At 43.3% G+C, this 17,181-nt stretch overlaps 1 protein-coding gene across 6 annotated transcripts in view; it reads right to left on the bottom strand.

Moving 5' to 3' along the window:
- The window catches only part of NRG1 (neuregulin 1), an 887,736-nt gene that overhangs the window by 201,762 nt on the left and 668,793 nt on the right, over positions 1–17,181 (bottom strand). For 5 of the 6 annotated variants that reach the window (XM_074228297.1, XM_074228298.1, XM_074228295.1 and 2 more), the window contains exon 1: positions 2,850–3,214. The exons of the other annotated variant lie outside the window; for it this stretch is intronic. In XM_074228297.1, the coding sequence (XP_074084398.1) occupies positions 2,850–2,937 (88 nt within the window). In that variant the 5' untranslated portion in view covers positions 2,938–3,214. Of the gene's footprint in view, positions 1–2,849; positions 3,215–17,181 lie in introns of those variants that run through there. 6 annotated transcript variants of the gene reach the window in all.

Below are 17,181 nucleotides of genomic sequence, written 5' to 3'. Positions count from 1 at the left end.
AGTTCTGCTTTTAACTCACAGTATGACCTTGGACAAATCATTTCACTGGACCTCAGGCCCTTCATATCATATATAAAATGAAAATGATCCCAGATCTACCATAGGGTGACTATGAAAGAAACAGATCAAGAGATGTGCCAGGCAAGCAAGCTAAGATGATGGGCATAGACATAGAAATTTCTGTTTCCCTGTCTAAGGATAATGACCACTGAGATAGAGCTTGCTAGAAGCACCCAACCTATCTGATACATTCTATGGAGCTTGAATTGGACCCAATAGAGCTTTGTCAGGAGTTAACCTCACCAAGCACCATTAGTACCCCCTACCAGGGGAAGGTCAGGGCATGCTACTTGGAGATAGAATAAATATAGGCAAAGAAGACACCACATTGGCTTCTCTTCTTGCCCACTGGTTTTGCTATTTGAATTCCTTCTCTTTGTAGCTTTATAATAGGACAAATAACTTTAACTCTCTTTGGGCCTCAATTCCCACTTCTGTAAAAGGAGCAAATAGTAGTGTTTTGTTGTTATCCTGTATACATTAGGTGGTTAATAAATGCTTTCCCCCTTTAATTCCTATGAATTTATAATAGCCTTGTCTCCTGATGGTTATGGGAGCATGGAATCGTGGCCATCATTTCCCAAATAAATAAAATGGAATACCAGCTGTCATCCCCACTCTTGCTGCCCTCCCATTTAGCCCTTGCTAAGGTCATTTTGCATGCCCACAGAGCCAGGGACATCACTGTTTTCAAAATCTTCAGTCCTCTGGATACACAGTAAAATTTCAATCACTTGTCTTTTTGGCCTTCAAGATCCTCAACAATCTGGCCCCACCCAACCATTCCAGGTTTCTGAAAGGCAGAACTTTCTCCCCACTCCAGACCTCACCTAGTATTAACTTTTAAATGTCTTTGATGTAAATTCAAATGAAGTCTCAGACAATTACTGGCTGTAAGACCCAGGAAAAATCACAAAGACTCCATACACTCATCAGTAAAATAGAAATGAATCAAAACACCTACTTCTCCAGTGGAGTTCAGGATCAATTGGAAAACTTTTGTAATGCAGTTTGTTTGCAAACCTTAAAATGCTATGCAAATGGTAGCTATTATTTGAGGCACAGATCAAATGATACTGTACATTAGGAGATGGAATGACATCACCTGCCCAGGGAGTCAGGAAGACCTGGTTTCAAAACTGTTTGATAGATACTAGCTGTATGACCCTAAATAAGTCATTTCAACTGAATGAGTCCTGGCAACCAAGACTTCAAATTACAGAGAAATTTATGGTCTTCATGAGTAGAGGGAAATTCCAAACAGGTTGCTCCATTCTGATGAAATTACAGGTCTAGCCCTGAGCCACTCCCTACAAATAGCATAGTTCTCTTCCTCAGGGGTCTGTCTCTTACTAGTAAAGGATGAACTACAGGATGCCAAGATCCCTGTCATATTCAAGTCATTTCCTCCAGAACCTAGCTAATTCTTTAATAAATGTTACTAAGTTTGCCTCAGTTTTCCTCATCTGTAAAATGAGCTGGTGGATACGGCAAGCCCTCCTCCTCCAATATCTTTGCCAAGAAAAATAAAAATGATATGGGGAATTGGCAGACAAGACTGAAACACGACACAAAACCACAACCACCATTTGGACCACGAGAGAACTATCCATCCAAAAACATTTTTTAAGCCTAAGTTTCACTCATTCATTTTTCCCAAGTTTATTGGGAAATATTCTTCTACGAAGAATGCCCAAAGTATTTTTAGATAGGGGTTGGCTGACAGAAGGGAGAGTGACTCTCTCTGGAAGTGGACCCCAACACAGAGGCATCAAGAGGGGGCTCAAAGGAAGACCCTGGGGCTTCATTTCCAATCCCTCAAACAGTAGGAGGAAATGTCCTCATCCAAAGAGGCAGCCGGGCACCTGAAAAAGGGAAGTCAGAGTCGTGCAGCCTGGTGGGGCTGAGGGGAGCGCATCTGTCTGGATTTCAAGAGGAGACTCCACCAAGCTTGGAGAACTGGAGACCTTTATTTGAGAGGTTTGATGGGGGCTACTGGTCTGACTGGGAGGAATTCTAGGCTGCGACTCCAAAGTGGAAGACACATCTCCAAGAGACCCTCTGCGCCCCAGAGCCAGTACCAAGTCACTTTGGGCTTTTCCCAAACCAGACCTATCCCCCACACCCTGCTGAGAGTCAGTCCTACTCCCATTCATCCCAAAACTCATCTGACTCTGAGCAATCTCTTCCGGCTGGCTCCACTAGGTGGCAGCCGGCTCCCGTCCAATGCGTTTCACCATCTCCTCCACACTCTTCCCTCGGTATCCCCGGAGGTCCTATTGCAGGACTTGGGGTCCAATAGAAATTGTTTAAGAGAAGATGTTGCATGCAAAGAGGGGGTGACTACAACCCAGAAGAGAGCAACGCAGAGACCGAACCTAAGTTTGGGGGCCTTACTATGTGCTCGGCTTCCCTGAGCCTCAGTTTCCAAACCCGGAAAATGGACTCGCACGGGGGGGGGGGGGGTCACTTCAGGCTCTCCTTGCTCATATCTTGAGCTGGGGAGACCGAGGGTAGTCAGGTAAGGGCGAGGTCGGGCCGGGGCCCCCTATGTGGGGCCCTGCCCCACGCCCACCCCGGCGGCAGGATGAAGGAGATGGGGACAGCTCCGGGGTTGAGGATGCGCTGCTTCTCCAAGATGCAGCTGCCGGCGAGTCTTGAAGGGACTGGCCTCTCTGGGGAAGGCAAGATGGGACCCCAGGGGAGCAAAGAGAAAAAGAGAGAAGGGAGGAGAGGAAAGGAAAGAGGCCAGCAGAGAGGGGGCGTCTGGCTCTGGGGTCGGCACTCACCGCCCTCCGGGAGCACTGGCTTCTGGCCCGAGCCTCGGTCCTTCTTCTTGCCTTTCCCCCTGGCCTTGCCGTCCTTCTTCTCGGACATCGCGGCGGTGGGCGCTTGGAGATCCCTAGCTATTCTGGCGTTTCTTCCCGGCAAGCGCGCAGCAACTTTGTGGCCCCGCGGGCGCCCTGACCAAAGTTGCCGACTGGAGATGCGCAGCGAGCTCCGAGGGTCCTTACTGGGGTCTCCGAGGAGTGATCTCGGGGCACCGAGAGGAGGGACAAGTCAGACGGAGCCAGAGACCGAGAGGGTGCTGCGGGGGAGGGGGGATCACCTGGCCGGCGTGCCCTGGAGCTCTCCCTTGCCCACACTCGCAGCCCTCGCGCGTCTACACCGAACCGGGAGTTCGCGAGAAGGAAGGCGGACTGCGACAGCGACAACGCCGGCGACTACGACGAAGAGGAGGAGGAGGAGCAGGAGGAGGCGGCAGAAGGACCAGCGGCCAAACAGCCCGGAGACGCTCGGCTTACTCTCTGGCCAGGCCCATGCTGCTGGCTGAGTCGCCGCTGACGCTACTGCTGCCTCTACCACCGCCGCTGCCGCTGACGCTACTGCTGCCTCTACTGCTCGGCGCTGCTCTGTGCTGCTCTGCCCGCCGGCCTGGGAGCCCAGAGTCCAGGAGTTGCGGAAAGTTTGGGGGGAACTCCTCGCCTGCCCTTTTCATTGCCCCGCCAGCCTCCCACCTCTCGCCAGCAGGTTGGACGACACGCCTCGCCTCCCCTCCCCTCCCCTTCCCCTGCCCCTCCCCCTCCGCGCCCCGCCCCCCCCCCCCCCCCCCCCGCCCGGGCCCGGAACCGCCCAGGCGGCGCGGCCGGGCTCTCCAGCCCTCGGGAACCACCGGGGCGCCGTGCTCGCACCTAGGGGCTCGGGGTCCGGCTACCGAGGCAAGGAGAGCGGCCAGCCGCCAGGCCCGCCGTTCCGAGGAGCCTCCTCTAGGCGGCTGCCGGGACAGCGTCCACGCCGCGCCGGGAAGGGAGGCTGGCTCGGGGGGCTGCGATTGGCCGCTGCCGCTGTAATCCGAAACTTTACAGCTGCTGGGGACCTGGGAGGCCACCTAGCCCAAGGATCCCCCTCATTCGACAGAGGGGGAGACTGAGGCCCAGAGAGGGGAGGCACCAGTTCGTTCGCAGTGAGTGGCAGCTCCCAAGGGTGGGACTCCGGGAAGGCCGCCGGAGTTACCCACATCCCACCGCCCCCCTAGGGAGCTCAGGAGGGAGAAAGCGCAGCTCAGCGGCCCCAGGAAAAGGGAGACCAGAATCCCGGGGCTCTCTTCCCACTCTTTCTCTCTCTCCCTGGGTCTCTTCTCTCCCCTCTTCTGTTTCTGCTGCTGTCTCTAACTTTCCTCCCTGTCTCTACCTGCTCTCTGGGCGCCCCCCTGTGGGGCCTACGCCTCGGGGGGCGCCGCTGGAGGGGGCCTGAAAATGCTTTCCCTGGCGCCAGGTAAGAGCCGGGGGGGGGGAGTGGGGGAATTGTGAAGCAAGGCAAGTCCCTTTCCTTCCTGTCTCCGGTTGGGGTTGGGCGGACACTCATTCCTTCCTTTCTCACCTGAGGCCCACAGTGAAAGTGGCAGGCCCGGGAAATGCTGGGGAAAGGTGAGCGGCTCCACTCGGAGCTAGGACGAGGCTAGCCCCTGACGGGGGCTCAGGAACCGCTCCCTGCTCCTTAACACAATGGTGGTGGCTAGATCTTTGGAAAGCTCGGAAGGCGCGCTATTCTCCCACTGGTCTTCAAACCCGAGACACCCCTAGGAAATACTGAAAGCATGTGACTGACTGCCGGGGAGCTGTCCCCTGGGACCACCCAACAGCCTGACTACGGTCTCTTTTCTGAATGCTTCTATGAAGGACTAATGAGACTGAAAGAAGGTGAACCCTTTGCTCAGGAGAAAGCGTTGATACTTTTTTTCTCCTTTCCAAGTCATGTCTTCTATAGGTGAACGGCCGACAGAGGGACTGTGTGTAGTGAGAGCTGAGAAGCCCTCCACTATACCCTACTCCTTTCTGAGCTCCCTAAAACCTGGGTTTACAGAATCTTCTGACTCCAGATGCAATTCAGTGTGCACGTTCTTTTCTTTTTCTTGCTCTTCCCAGGTGGGGACATTTGAGGAACAGTGAGGTGGGTGAGATGCAGGAACATCTCCCAAGTCCCAAAAGACTTGGATATACTGCCAGTCCATCATTAGGCAACCCATGCCTAATCTGGATTTAAGTGGGGAAAGAAGACACACCAATAAACATCATCCCTATCTGGGATGGGTTATTATGCGGGTGGGCATTCTGAGAAATTACTAGAATGGACTAGAGAATAAAAAAAATCCACACTTGATTGTGGAGGAATACAAACTTGACAGATCCCCAGAATCTTAGTTCACTCGGAGTTTGGGGAGGGAGGTACTTTTCTGCCACATTCACACTTGGAGGTCTTATAAGATCCACTTATATTAAAGAATACAAGAAAACCAAAATTGAGTCTACTTCCTCTCCTTTACAAAGTAGGTGTTCCTCATTTCCTAGCCTCTTCTGTCAACAGTAATTGAATCATCACCTATGTATGCAAAGATAGAACAATCTTGTGAACTTTTTTTTGAGGATCATAAATATTTTGTAGGATCTCCTGGCTACAGAAAAAAGGGGATGAGGGTCAGAATTAAGTCCCATCATGTAAGACTAAATTGTTTTTTCAAGTACAATTTGGATACTTAATAAAGATAAAGCCCCAGTGGGTAAGTTTCTCCTGGTTAAGCCCTCTCTGCAGTGTTGCCTTTATTTGGCAGTATTAAATTAAAAAGACTTGACATCCAAATTTCCTCTGACATCTTTCCAGCTGACATTGAATATGAATTTCACTGGGTCATAAAGACAGAAAAAGGCAGAGAAAGGAAGATGTCTATTTTACGAATCTGACTGGAGAATGAGCATTTGAATATTCCACAGAGACAGGAATGTTAAACTAAATCCTGGATATTGGCTGAAATACTTGAGCTCTCCCAGAAGGGGCCACTGCTTCGCAAGCAGGAAACAGCCTACAACAGGGAGGGGGCCCCTGCCAGCCCCACAGTCCCTTGTTCTGAGCTGAGACAATGGAACTAAGCTTTGGGGCTTATACACTCCATGTGTTACCCAGAGTCCAATTCTCTCCAAGATGGGTGGGAGATGGCCTTCTGCCACATTCACAGAGGAAGAATTGTAAGAAGGAAAGATCTAGGCATATCCAAGCAGCACAATATAAAAAAAATTCATATTTAAGTACTCAACTATGTGTGGTTTTCTTTCAGATCTGGGTTATTAGCTAAAGAGTTATTTTAGCTTTCAGAACTTGGTTTAATAACCACTCTTAGCAGTACTGGTTTGGGGTTAGAGGTCACATCCCCAAATTACATGAAGCTTTTATCTGAAAAGAATGAAAGAAATTGCAGTGGTGCAATTGTAGGCTTGGATGCAGAAAGCAAACATTTCCACAAAAACTTCTTTATACTTCAAAGTAGAATTCACTTCTGGGGAAGGTAGGGAGCTCCCCATCAGATGATGGAGAGAAAAGAGGCCAGATGATGACCATTTGTCAGAGATAATGGAAGAAAGATTCTTATCTAGTATTAGAACAGACTAAGTGGCCTTGAAGAACCATTTCAGGTCTGAGAATCCTGACTGGGAATTCACAAAGGTCTTTAAATAAGGAGGGAAAATTTTTGAAGAGAGATGGCCTACCAACACCCATAACAACTTAATATAATCAAAATTTGAACCTCAACTGAAAAAAATAAGCTGTGTGAGGTCTACCAGTACTATAATCCCATTCTGGAAAAACAGAGATGGATGTGCTTGGCCAAAATGACAATTAACCAACACTTATTATGAAGGATCTACCATGTACCTGATATTCAAGGGTACTGCAAATACAAAGATGCAATGTCCCCTGTGTTCTGGGAGCTGGGGAGACAATATGTTCTTTTATAAGTATATACAAAATATATTTTTTAAGGGGGGAGAACAATAGCATCTGGGAAGAAACAAAAATGGAGAGAGGGGTCTTGACTTGAGCTTTGAAGGAAGCCAGAGATTCTGAAAGACAGGAGTGACAAGGGGATGAATTTCTGGGGGAAGCTATACAAAGTCACAAGAAGGAGAGAAGAAATAGAGTGCCATGTGAGGAAGAGTGGGAAGGCCAGGTTAGCTGGACCAATGTGAATAAAATAATGAGTTTTGAGTTATAAGGTTTTTTTGCAAGGCAAATGGGATTAAGTGGCTTGCCCAAGGCCACACAGCTAGGTAATTATTAAGTGTCTGAGACTGAATTTGAACCCAGGTACTCCTGACTCCAGGGCCTGTGCTTTATCCACTGTGCCACCTAGCCACCCCGAGTTATAAGGTCTTAAGATGACAGGAGAACCAGAAAGTATAATGAACATTGTTGGAAGGGTTGTGGGAAATCTGGGACACTATTATATTGTTGGTGGAGCTGTGAACTCATCCAACCTTTCTGGAGAGCAATTTGGAACTATGCCCAAAGGGCAACAAAAATGTGCATACCCTTTGATACCACTACTGGATCTATACCCTCAAGAGATGATGAAAAATTGTAAAAACATCACTTATATGAAAATGTTCATAGCAGCCCTGTTTGTGCTGGCAAAGAATTGGAAATCTCAAAGTGTGTTATATGTATGCCATGGAACACTATTGTTCTATTAGAAACAAACCAGGAGGGATGGGAATTCAGGGAAGCCTGGAGGGATTTGCATGACCTGATGCTGAGTGAGATGAGCAGAACCATCAAAACACTGTACATCTTAACAACAACATGGGGGCAATGATCAACCTTGATGGACTTGCTCATTCCATCAGTGCAATGATCAGGAACCATTTGGGGCTGTCTGCAATGGAGAATACCATCTGTATCCAGAGAAAGAACTGTGGAGTTTGAACAAAGACCAAGGACTATTACCTTTAATTTAGAAAAAACCTGATATCTTATTGTCTGATCTGGTTGTGTCCTATATTTTATGTTTCTCCCTTAAGGACATGATTTCTCTCTCATCACATTCAATTTGGATCAATGTATACCATGGAAACAATGTAAAGACTGACAAATTGCCTTCTGGGGGGGGGAGTAAGATTAGGGGGAAAATTTTAAAACTCAAAATAAATAAAATCTTTAAGTAAAGAAAAAAAGATGACAGTAGAAAAGGAAGCAATCCTAAAGGTGGTAGGGAGCCACTGGAGCTTATTGAGTATGGATGAGACATGGTCAGATTTGTGCTTCGAGAAAATCACTCTCTGTAGAGGTTGGATTATGAAGAGGAGAGGCTCTAGAAAGGGTTGTCAAATTAGGAGGCTGTTTAGGTGAGGCGATGAACTTTGCTTCTGATCATTGACTAAAGAGTAAAGGGAATGGATGGGAGAGATATTGTAAGAGTAGGATAAACAGAACCAGCTGATTGCCTATGGATAAGAGAATGGGCTAGAAGGATGGCACCAAGATGGAGAACATGGTTGACAGCTCTCAAGTGTACTAAGAAACTTTGGGGTAGATGAAGGAGAAAATCAGTTCAAATTTTGACATATGGGTTAAAGAAACCTATGAAATATTCACATTAAAAAGCCAATTATGCAGAGGCAGGACTGGTGTCCTGGAGAGACCCTAGGGGGGGATGTTTAGGTATAGGGATCATACTCTTATTAGATATGATAATTGAGCCCATGGGAGCTAAGAAGGTCAGCAACTAAAGGTCAAACCAGACCAAGAACCCACATGTTCTAACTTCAAGTCTACTGTATCATCCTCTAGAGACATACTAGAGAGGCAAAAGAAGAATACAGCATTAAATCCAGAGAGGGAAGATCCTGGTGATTTGGAGATGAAAGTAAGGAGAGGTGATCTAATGTTATCCCTTTATTTTACAGATGAAGAAACTGAAACCTGTTCAGAAGAAATGACTTGCTTAAAGACCCCAGTTCCTAACTCCAGATCAAGAATGTTGTCAGGTGGCTAGGTGGTGCAGTGGATAAAGCACCAGCCCTCAAGTCAGGAGTAGCTGAGTTCAAATCAGGTCTCAGACACTTAGTAATTACCTAGCTGTGTGGCCTTGGGCAAGCCACTTAACCCCATTTGCCTTGCAAAAAAGCCCTAAAAAAAAAGAATGTTGTCCATTGTTCTCTATGGCTTCAAATGGGAAAGCAATAACAATCTTTGTGTATCAAGATAAAACTGAATGAGGGTATTGAAGGTCTTTAAAGATGGTTTCAAGGACAATACTGTTTTGGAAGAGCCCAAGCTTCTTCCAAACACTAAAATCCAGATGGTTAGCTACATTATTCTCCAATGTGGATGCGAATCATGTTACACCATAATCTTAGAAGAATGCAAGTGATGGGTAACCCATAGGCAAGGGAGGGAGGGAGTCATAGGGTGAGTAATAAGCACTGATTCATGCACAATGATGAGACCTATGATTGGAAAAAGAGGATGTTACAGATGGATGGACAATACTGGGATACTGATCAGATGGCTCTCCCAGAGTTTGTATTCATGGCTTCACTTTGGTTTGGGGAATTTCAATTTTAGTTACATTCAAAAAAATATTTGTTAAGCACTGTGTATATACAAGGCACAATAAAGACAAGCTGCCTTCAATCAATTTTCCTTCCATTGAGTTTAGGGGAAGGAAGGATAGTACCTTTATACCAGTAAATTAATTGAAATACAGAAAGAACACTCACAATTATACCAGTGGGTCTCAAAAGATATGCCCAGATAGCTGCTATTATTTTCTACTGAGTATTTTGAATAATATGGTAATTAAATGCATGGGCTCACATCTTGCATAGCATACTGATATTTTTCAAGTGGAGAATAATCAGGGGGGCACTTAGGTGATGTGTGGAGTGCACAAAGTTCCCAACCTAGAGTCCAGAAGACCGGAGTTCAAATTTAGCCTCAGACACTTACTAGAAGCCACTTCATCTCTGTTTGCCTCAGTTTCCTCTTTTATAAAATTGAAATAATAATGGCACTTACTTCAACAGAATTGTTTTGAGGATCAAATGAAGTAAAAATTTTAAATTGTATATTGCTTGTATATAGTAAGTACTATATAAATATTATTTATCATTATTTTTATTATTAATACTGTGCTGGGAGAAAAAGAAAATAGGAGAAGCCCTGGTCTAGAGGATTCAATAGTGGCTTCATGTAGGAACTGGCCTGAGGTCAGTGTTTGAAGAAGCTCAGAGCTCTAAGAGGCTGAAATGAGGACAGAGTGCATTCCAAGTCATGGAGAATAGCCTGTACAAAGGCCTAGAGACAGGAAACTTTTTTTAGCTATAAATGATGAAGCAGTCCATTGCAAAGATTGCAAGAATAAAAATCATTGTAGACATGTGCTTTCTTTGTCAGTCATAATTCTAGTACTGGATTCATCAAGATTTTGATATGAATTTAAAATTGAAATTCAATATTTAATTTTCATGTAGTAGCAACTTTTTTCTTCTTAAACAAAATCAATGGAGTGAAATGGATCAACCATGCATTCTATAAGAGAAATTCCTCTTAGAATGACAACTTCTAAAGAATTCTTTTGCCTAACTTACAGAATATTTCATAGTCTCATAAACTGAATTACCCCAAAGACAATCCTTCATATATTGAATGCTTTCTCATGTTTTTTTAACCTCTAAAAATGCAGAATGGCAAAATGGAGAAAACTCCATTCTTGAAAGAACTGTGTAAAAATCATGTCTCTGATAAGATCTGAATGCTTCAGACAACTCCACCACCAGAAGATGGCAACCTGCATTGGTAGAAGGTTTTCCCTCTCCTGGGAGGTCCTTGTAACAATGGCATCATAAACCCAGACACTGTCCTCTATGTTCACTTAGCATATGAAAGTTATGCTATGTCTATTGTAAGAAGTATAACCAAAGGTCATAAGGTGGAAAACTTTTCAGTAGGATTGATAATTTCATATCTGTACTGCAAATTATTCTGTAAAATGCCACACCTATTATCCCTCAAATTTCAATTCAGAGACCTGAATGAGGAGGAAAGAAGGAAAAAATTCAGAACTACAAATAAAAATGTTTTAAAAAGAATAAAATCACATGCATAACATTTGATCTAGCAATACCACTGCTAGGTTTGTGGTATTAATAATACTCCAAATAATAATAGTTAAAAATAGATATTTGTAGATTATGTGTAAACAAAAATATTTATAGCAGCTCTTTTATTTTTCTTGTGACAAAGAAATGGAAATTGAGGGAATGTCAAACAACTGGGGAATGACTGAACCATTAGTTATATATGGTTATGATGAAATACTATTGTGCTTTAAGAAATGATGAATAGGATACTCTCAGAAAAACCTGGAAAGCTATATATGAATTGATATAAAGTGAAATAAATAGAACCAGGAAAATATTGTGCACAATAACAGCAGTTTTTTTATTATGCTATACTATTAATAATTTGACTATTCTCAGCAATATAATGATCCAAGACAATTCTGAAGGACTTATGATGAAAAATGCTGTCCATCTCCAGAGAAAGAACTGGTGCAGATATTTTCTTTATTTTCTTTCTTCTTCTTGGTTTTTTTTCTGTGTTTTCTTTCATAGCATGACTAAGATGGATATGTGTTTTTCATGACTACACATGTAAAATCTATGCCAATTTGCTTGCTTCTCAATGAAGGGGGTATGGGAGGGAGAAAAAGAATTTGAAACTCAAATTTTGAAAAAAGAATATTAAAATTATTTTTTCCTGTAATTGGGGAAAAATAAAATACAAATTTTTTTTTAAATACACCTACACGGGGGCGGCTAGGTGGCGTAGTGGATAGAGCACCAGCCTTGGAGTCAGGAATACCTGGGTTCAAATCTGACCTCAGACACTTAATAATTACCTAGCCATGTGGCCTTGGGCAAGCCACTTAACCCTGTTTGCCTTGCAAAAACCTAAAAAAAAATACACCTACAAAGCCAGTGCCTTATCACTTTATGACTATGGATTTTCCCAAAGATTGGGTATTGATTTCAGGGGTTTGCCAACATCCCATAATTGCTTCTCCCTGGAAAAGCTTAGTGGTATTATGATCAAGACCATGACCAAGGCATCGGGCTGACAGTAGAAGCAGGACAAACACTATTGGACACAGGGAGAGGACCTACCTCTGCCTTTACTCTTTTATTTCTTGTGTGGCCTATGGTCAGTCCTTTGTTCTGGAGCTTGAATCTTCTCAATTCTATCAGAAAACCCCAAGAAAACCAAAAAGAGAAAGAAAGATACCTTGTGTGCCAAAATATTCATAGCCAATACTTGGTGGAATGTGAGTGTAAATGCCCAATGATTGGGGCATTACTAAACTCACTGCTAAATGAAATGGACAATTATTGGGCCAGGCTAGATGGTACAGTAGACAGAGCACCAGCCCTGGATTCAGGAGTGCCTGAATTCAAATCTGGCCTCAGACACTTAATAATTGCTTAGCTGTGTGATCTTGGGCAAGTCACTTAACCCCATTGCCTTAAATAAAAATTTTTTAAAAAATTATTGGGCCAGGAGAGGCAGCATAGATTAAAGGAAACCAAGTCAGCCTCTGAGTCAGAATTACCTGGGTTCAAATTTTTCCTCTGATACATACTGACTGGAAGGCCTTAGTCAAGTTAAATACCCTGTAAGTATCCCCAGGCCCTTCTCTAAGGTGTTAAGTTGAAGAGCAGCTGAAAATTTGTCACCAGAAAGATCAGAATTCCTGTTTCTTACATTGATGGCGTCTCAGGCATGTGGGCGAAATTATTCCATCATCATGACTATTGACCAATATGAGGATTTCAGAGAAAATGGGCAGTCTTGTATCTACTTATGGAGAGAGAAATAAACAGAATCTGGGGTAGTGTACACAATGACTACAGTAATTTAAACAGAAAGAATTGAAAAGGAAACCAGACTCAGAATAATGACCATCTTATTTCTAGAGAATAGAAAATCTGATGGGGCAGAGCCAAGATTGTGGAGAAAAAGCAGGGACTCCATTGGGCTATCCCCCAAATTCCTCGAATTATCTTTAATTAATGACCCTAAACAAATTCAAAATTGACAAAACCCACAAAAAGGCAGGTGAAATAATTTTCCAACTCAACAACATATAATATCTACCCAAAAAAGTCTATTACAACAGAGTGTGAGAGTAGGATAGTCCAGCCCAGGCTGAACCCTAGAAAATCAGGAACAGGTCTTAGGGTAACTGAATCAGTGACAGCAGTAGTGGTTTCCAGATCTCCTAGCTCATAGATGCTATGGGGATAAGACAAGAGGTCAGAGGAGATTTACAGGGGTCCCTTTGTTGGCACCAGGGATGGGACTCCATTGCTTTGTTTACACTTGGTTCTGGATCACAGTCTTGAGTTTCAGTCCCAGTGAAAGAGTAGCACAAATGTAGTAGATATGCTGTAGAGGAGCAGGACCCTGGAAACAGTTCTAGATTGAAAAGAGTGTTTGTTGTCACTCTCAAACTAGGGCACAGTACAGGAGAGTAGTAAACACGTGTCTCCTTATATCACCTTGGAAGAATCAAACACTTATAGGAGAACAGAATCATTTCTGACAACAGATGGACAAAAAAATTGGAAGCTTGGAACACTGCCTCCTTGGGAGGCAGAGATCCATTTTAGCACAGAGTTAAAAGTTACAAAATAGACTGGAAAAATGAGCAAACAACAGAAAAAATTTTGACCATACAAAGTTACTGTGATAACAAAGATCAAAGCACCCAATCAAAAGAAGACAACAAAATCAAAATTCCTGCATCCAAAGTCTCAAAGAAAAATATGAATTGGTCTCAGGTCATGGAAAAGTTCAAAATGTATTTTAAAAATCAAATAAGCAAGGTAGAGGAAAAATTGGAAGGAGACATGAGAGTGGTACAAGTAAATCATAAGAATTAAAAGCTTGGTAAAGGAGGCACAAAAAATACTGAAGAAAAACATCTTAAAAAACAGAGTGGGGGGGGGCTAGGTGGCACAGTGGATAGAGCACCAGCCCTGGAGTCAGGAGTACCTGAGTTCAAATTCGGCCTCAGACACTTAATAATTACCTAGCTGTGTGGTCTTCAGTAAGACACTTAACCCCATTGCCTTGCAAAAGAAAACAAACTAAAAAAAAAACAGAATAAGAGGTGTAACCAGGATGGCAGCATAAAAGCAGCAATTTCCTTTTCCCCAACTTCCAAAAAAAACAAAGGATGGCTCTGGTCAAAATTTAGAGGAGCAGAACCCACTGAAAGACTGAGTGATACATTTTCCCAGTCCAAGATAACTTAGAAGTTCCACAGGAAAGGTGTATTTCACCAGGACAGGGGGTTGGAAAAAAAGCCACAGCCACAGCTCAGCCCAGCACAGCCCAGAGATCACTGGCAACAGCTTGAAGGGGTTGGGAGAGAACTCTGCTGCACCAAAATGAGTGTGGAGTGAGGAGCACAGGCCACAGAATCTGCATGGAGAATCTGCATCGAGAATCTGGAGAAAGCAGCCTGCACCCCTAGAGGCAATAAGGGAAGTCTGCAGAGATTTCTCTGCTCTCCCTCATGGTAGGAATCTGCTGTTTGCCTACACTCAGACCCAGGTTGCAGTTTGGGCTTCCATACTAAGATAGCTGGATTCCTCCTTATAGCCCCAGGGCAGAGGAAAGTATGGGGCCATCTACATATCAAAGCACAGGCAAGAGAGCATAAGACCTTGGTCCCAGTGGGGTGTCCCCCCCAAAAACCCCAAAGCCTTGGAAGTTCCTTCTTGGACTGACTTTAGTCCCATGGAAGATCAAAACACATACTCAGATGATGACAAAAATCAAAGTTTCCATATCTAAAAGCTCCAAGAGAAACAAAATGGGCTCAGACTATGGATGAGCTCAAAAAAGATTTTGAAAAGCAATTAAGGGAGGTGGAGGGAAAAGTGGGAGGAGAAATGAGAGTGATGCAGAAAAATCATGAAAACCAAATCAAAAGCTTGGTGAAAGATATACAAAAAAAATACTGAAGAAAATAATATGTGAAAAACAAGTTTAGGTCTAATGGAAAAAAGCAAAACAAAAGGCAAATGAGGAGAAGGATGCCTTAAAAAGCAGAATTGACCAGCTGGAAAAGGAGATATAAAAGCTCTCTGAAGAAAATAACTCCTTCAAATGCAGAGTGGAACTAAAGGAAGCTGATGACTTTGCAAGAAATCAGGAAAAAATATAACTTTAGAAGAAAATGTGAAATGTCTCATTGGAAAACAACTGACCTCAAAAACAGATCCAGAAGAAATAATTTAAAATTTACTGGGCTATCTGAAAGCCATGATCAGGAGAAGAGCCCAGACTTCATTTTTTCAAGAAATAATAGAGCAAAATTGCCCTGAGATCCCAGAAACAGAAGGTAAAATAGAAACTGAGAGAATTCACCAGTCACCTCCAGGAAGAGATCCCAAAAGAAAAACTTCCAGGAATATTATAGCCAAACTCCAAAACTCCCAAATCAAAGAGAAAATTCTAAAAGCTGCCAGAAACATACAATTCAACTACTGAGGCTCCATAGTCAGGATTACACAGGATCTGGAAGCATCTACATTAATGGCACCTAGGGATTGGATATTCCAGAAGGCAAAAGATCTTGGTTTACAACCGAGAATCAACTACCCAGAAAAACTGAACATCCTCTTTCGGGGGAAAAGATGGATTTCAATGAAACAGGGGACTTTCAAACTTTCCTATTGAAACAAGCAGAACTGAACAGAAAGTTTGATCTCCAAGTACAGGACTCAGAGGAACCATAGAGGGAGTGGAAGAGAAGGACTATGAGGAACTTAATGATAGTGAACTGTTTGTATTCCTGCATGGGAAGATGATACTCATATGAACTCATATGAACTTTCTCATATATAAGAGCTGAAGGAGCATATATAGACAGGACAGAAGAAGGAGCAGAATATAATGGCATAACATAATAAAAAGATGGAGTCAATGGGTGATAAAGGAAAGTACTGAGAGAAAGGAAAAGGAGATGAAGAAGAAGCTAAGAAATTTCACATAAGAGTCAAGAAAAAGCTTTTTTTTCCCCATTGAAGTGGAAAGGGGGAAGGCAAGGGGGAATGAGTGAGCCTTCATTCTCATCAGAAATGGCTCAGAGAGGAAATAACATACCCATTTAATAGGGTATAGAAATCTATCTTACCCTAGAGAAAAATAAGAAGAAAGGGGAAAGGGACAGGATAAGGGAGAATGAGGGGAGGGAAGGGGGGGAATAGGTGATAGAAGAGAGGGAAGATCAAGGGAGAGGGTACTCAGATTCAACACACTTTTGGACAGGGCCAGGATGAAAGGAGAGAGAGAATCCAATAAATGAGAGTGGGGAGAAATAGAGTGGAGGTACAGCTAGTAATAGCAACTGTGGAGAAAATATTGAAACAACTTTTCTAGTGGACTTATGATAAAGAATACAACTCACCCCAGAGACAGAGCCATTGAAATCTGAACACTGACTGAAGTACAATTTCTCTCTCTCTCTCTCTCTCTCTCTCTCTGTTCTTGAGGTTACTCATCTTCTTGGGGGGGGTATGTTTATTCTTATAACACATTCTATTTACATCAATGTATAGCATGGAAACAATGTAGAGACTATCAGATAGCCTTCTGTGGGGGGAGGAGGGAAGGGGGGAATTGTAGAATTCAGAGCCTTGTAAAAAATGATGGGTACATATTACTATTGTATATAATTGGAAAACAAATAAAATGTTAAAAATGCAAAATAAACCAGAACAGACCTAAAATCCAATGGAGAGAAGAACGCCTTGAAAAGCAGAATAGGCCAAATGGGAAATACAAAAATTTACTGAAGAGAACTTCTTTATTTTTTGCAAGGCAAATGGGGTTAAGTGACTTGCCCAAGGCCACACAGCTAGGTCATTAGTAAGTGTCTGAGTCCGGATTTGAACTCAGGTACTCCTGACTCCAGGGCTGGTACTCTATCCACTGTGCTAGCTGCCCTGAGAACTTCTTAAAAAGTTGAACTGGCCAAATGGAAAATAAAGTACAAGAATTCACTGAAGAAATGAATTCCCTAAAAGTTAGAATTAGGCAAGGGGAAGCTAATGAGTTTATGAATCATCCAAAAAAGATTCAAACAAAATCAAAAGAATGAAAAGATAGAAATGTGAAGTATTTCCTTGGAAAAACAAGTGACCCAAAAAATAGTTCCAAGATAGATGATTTAAGAATTTTTGAACCACCTGAAAGTCAAAAAAAAGTGCATAGATA

The sequence above is a fragment of the Macrotis lagotis genome, chromosome 3, assembly GCF_037893015.1.
Source record: "Macrotis lagotis isolate mMagLag1 chromosome 3, bilby.v1.9.chrom.fasta, whole genome shotgun sequence".
Lineage (NCBI taxonomy): Eukaryota > Metazoa > Chordata > Mammalia > Peramelemorphia > Peramelidae > Macrotis > Macrotis lagotis.
The sequence above is the reverse complement of the archived record's forward strand: the minus strand, read 5'-3'. Positions and strand labels throughout refer to the sequence as shown.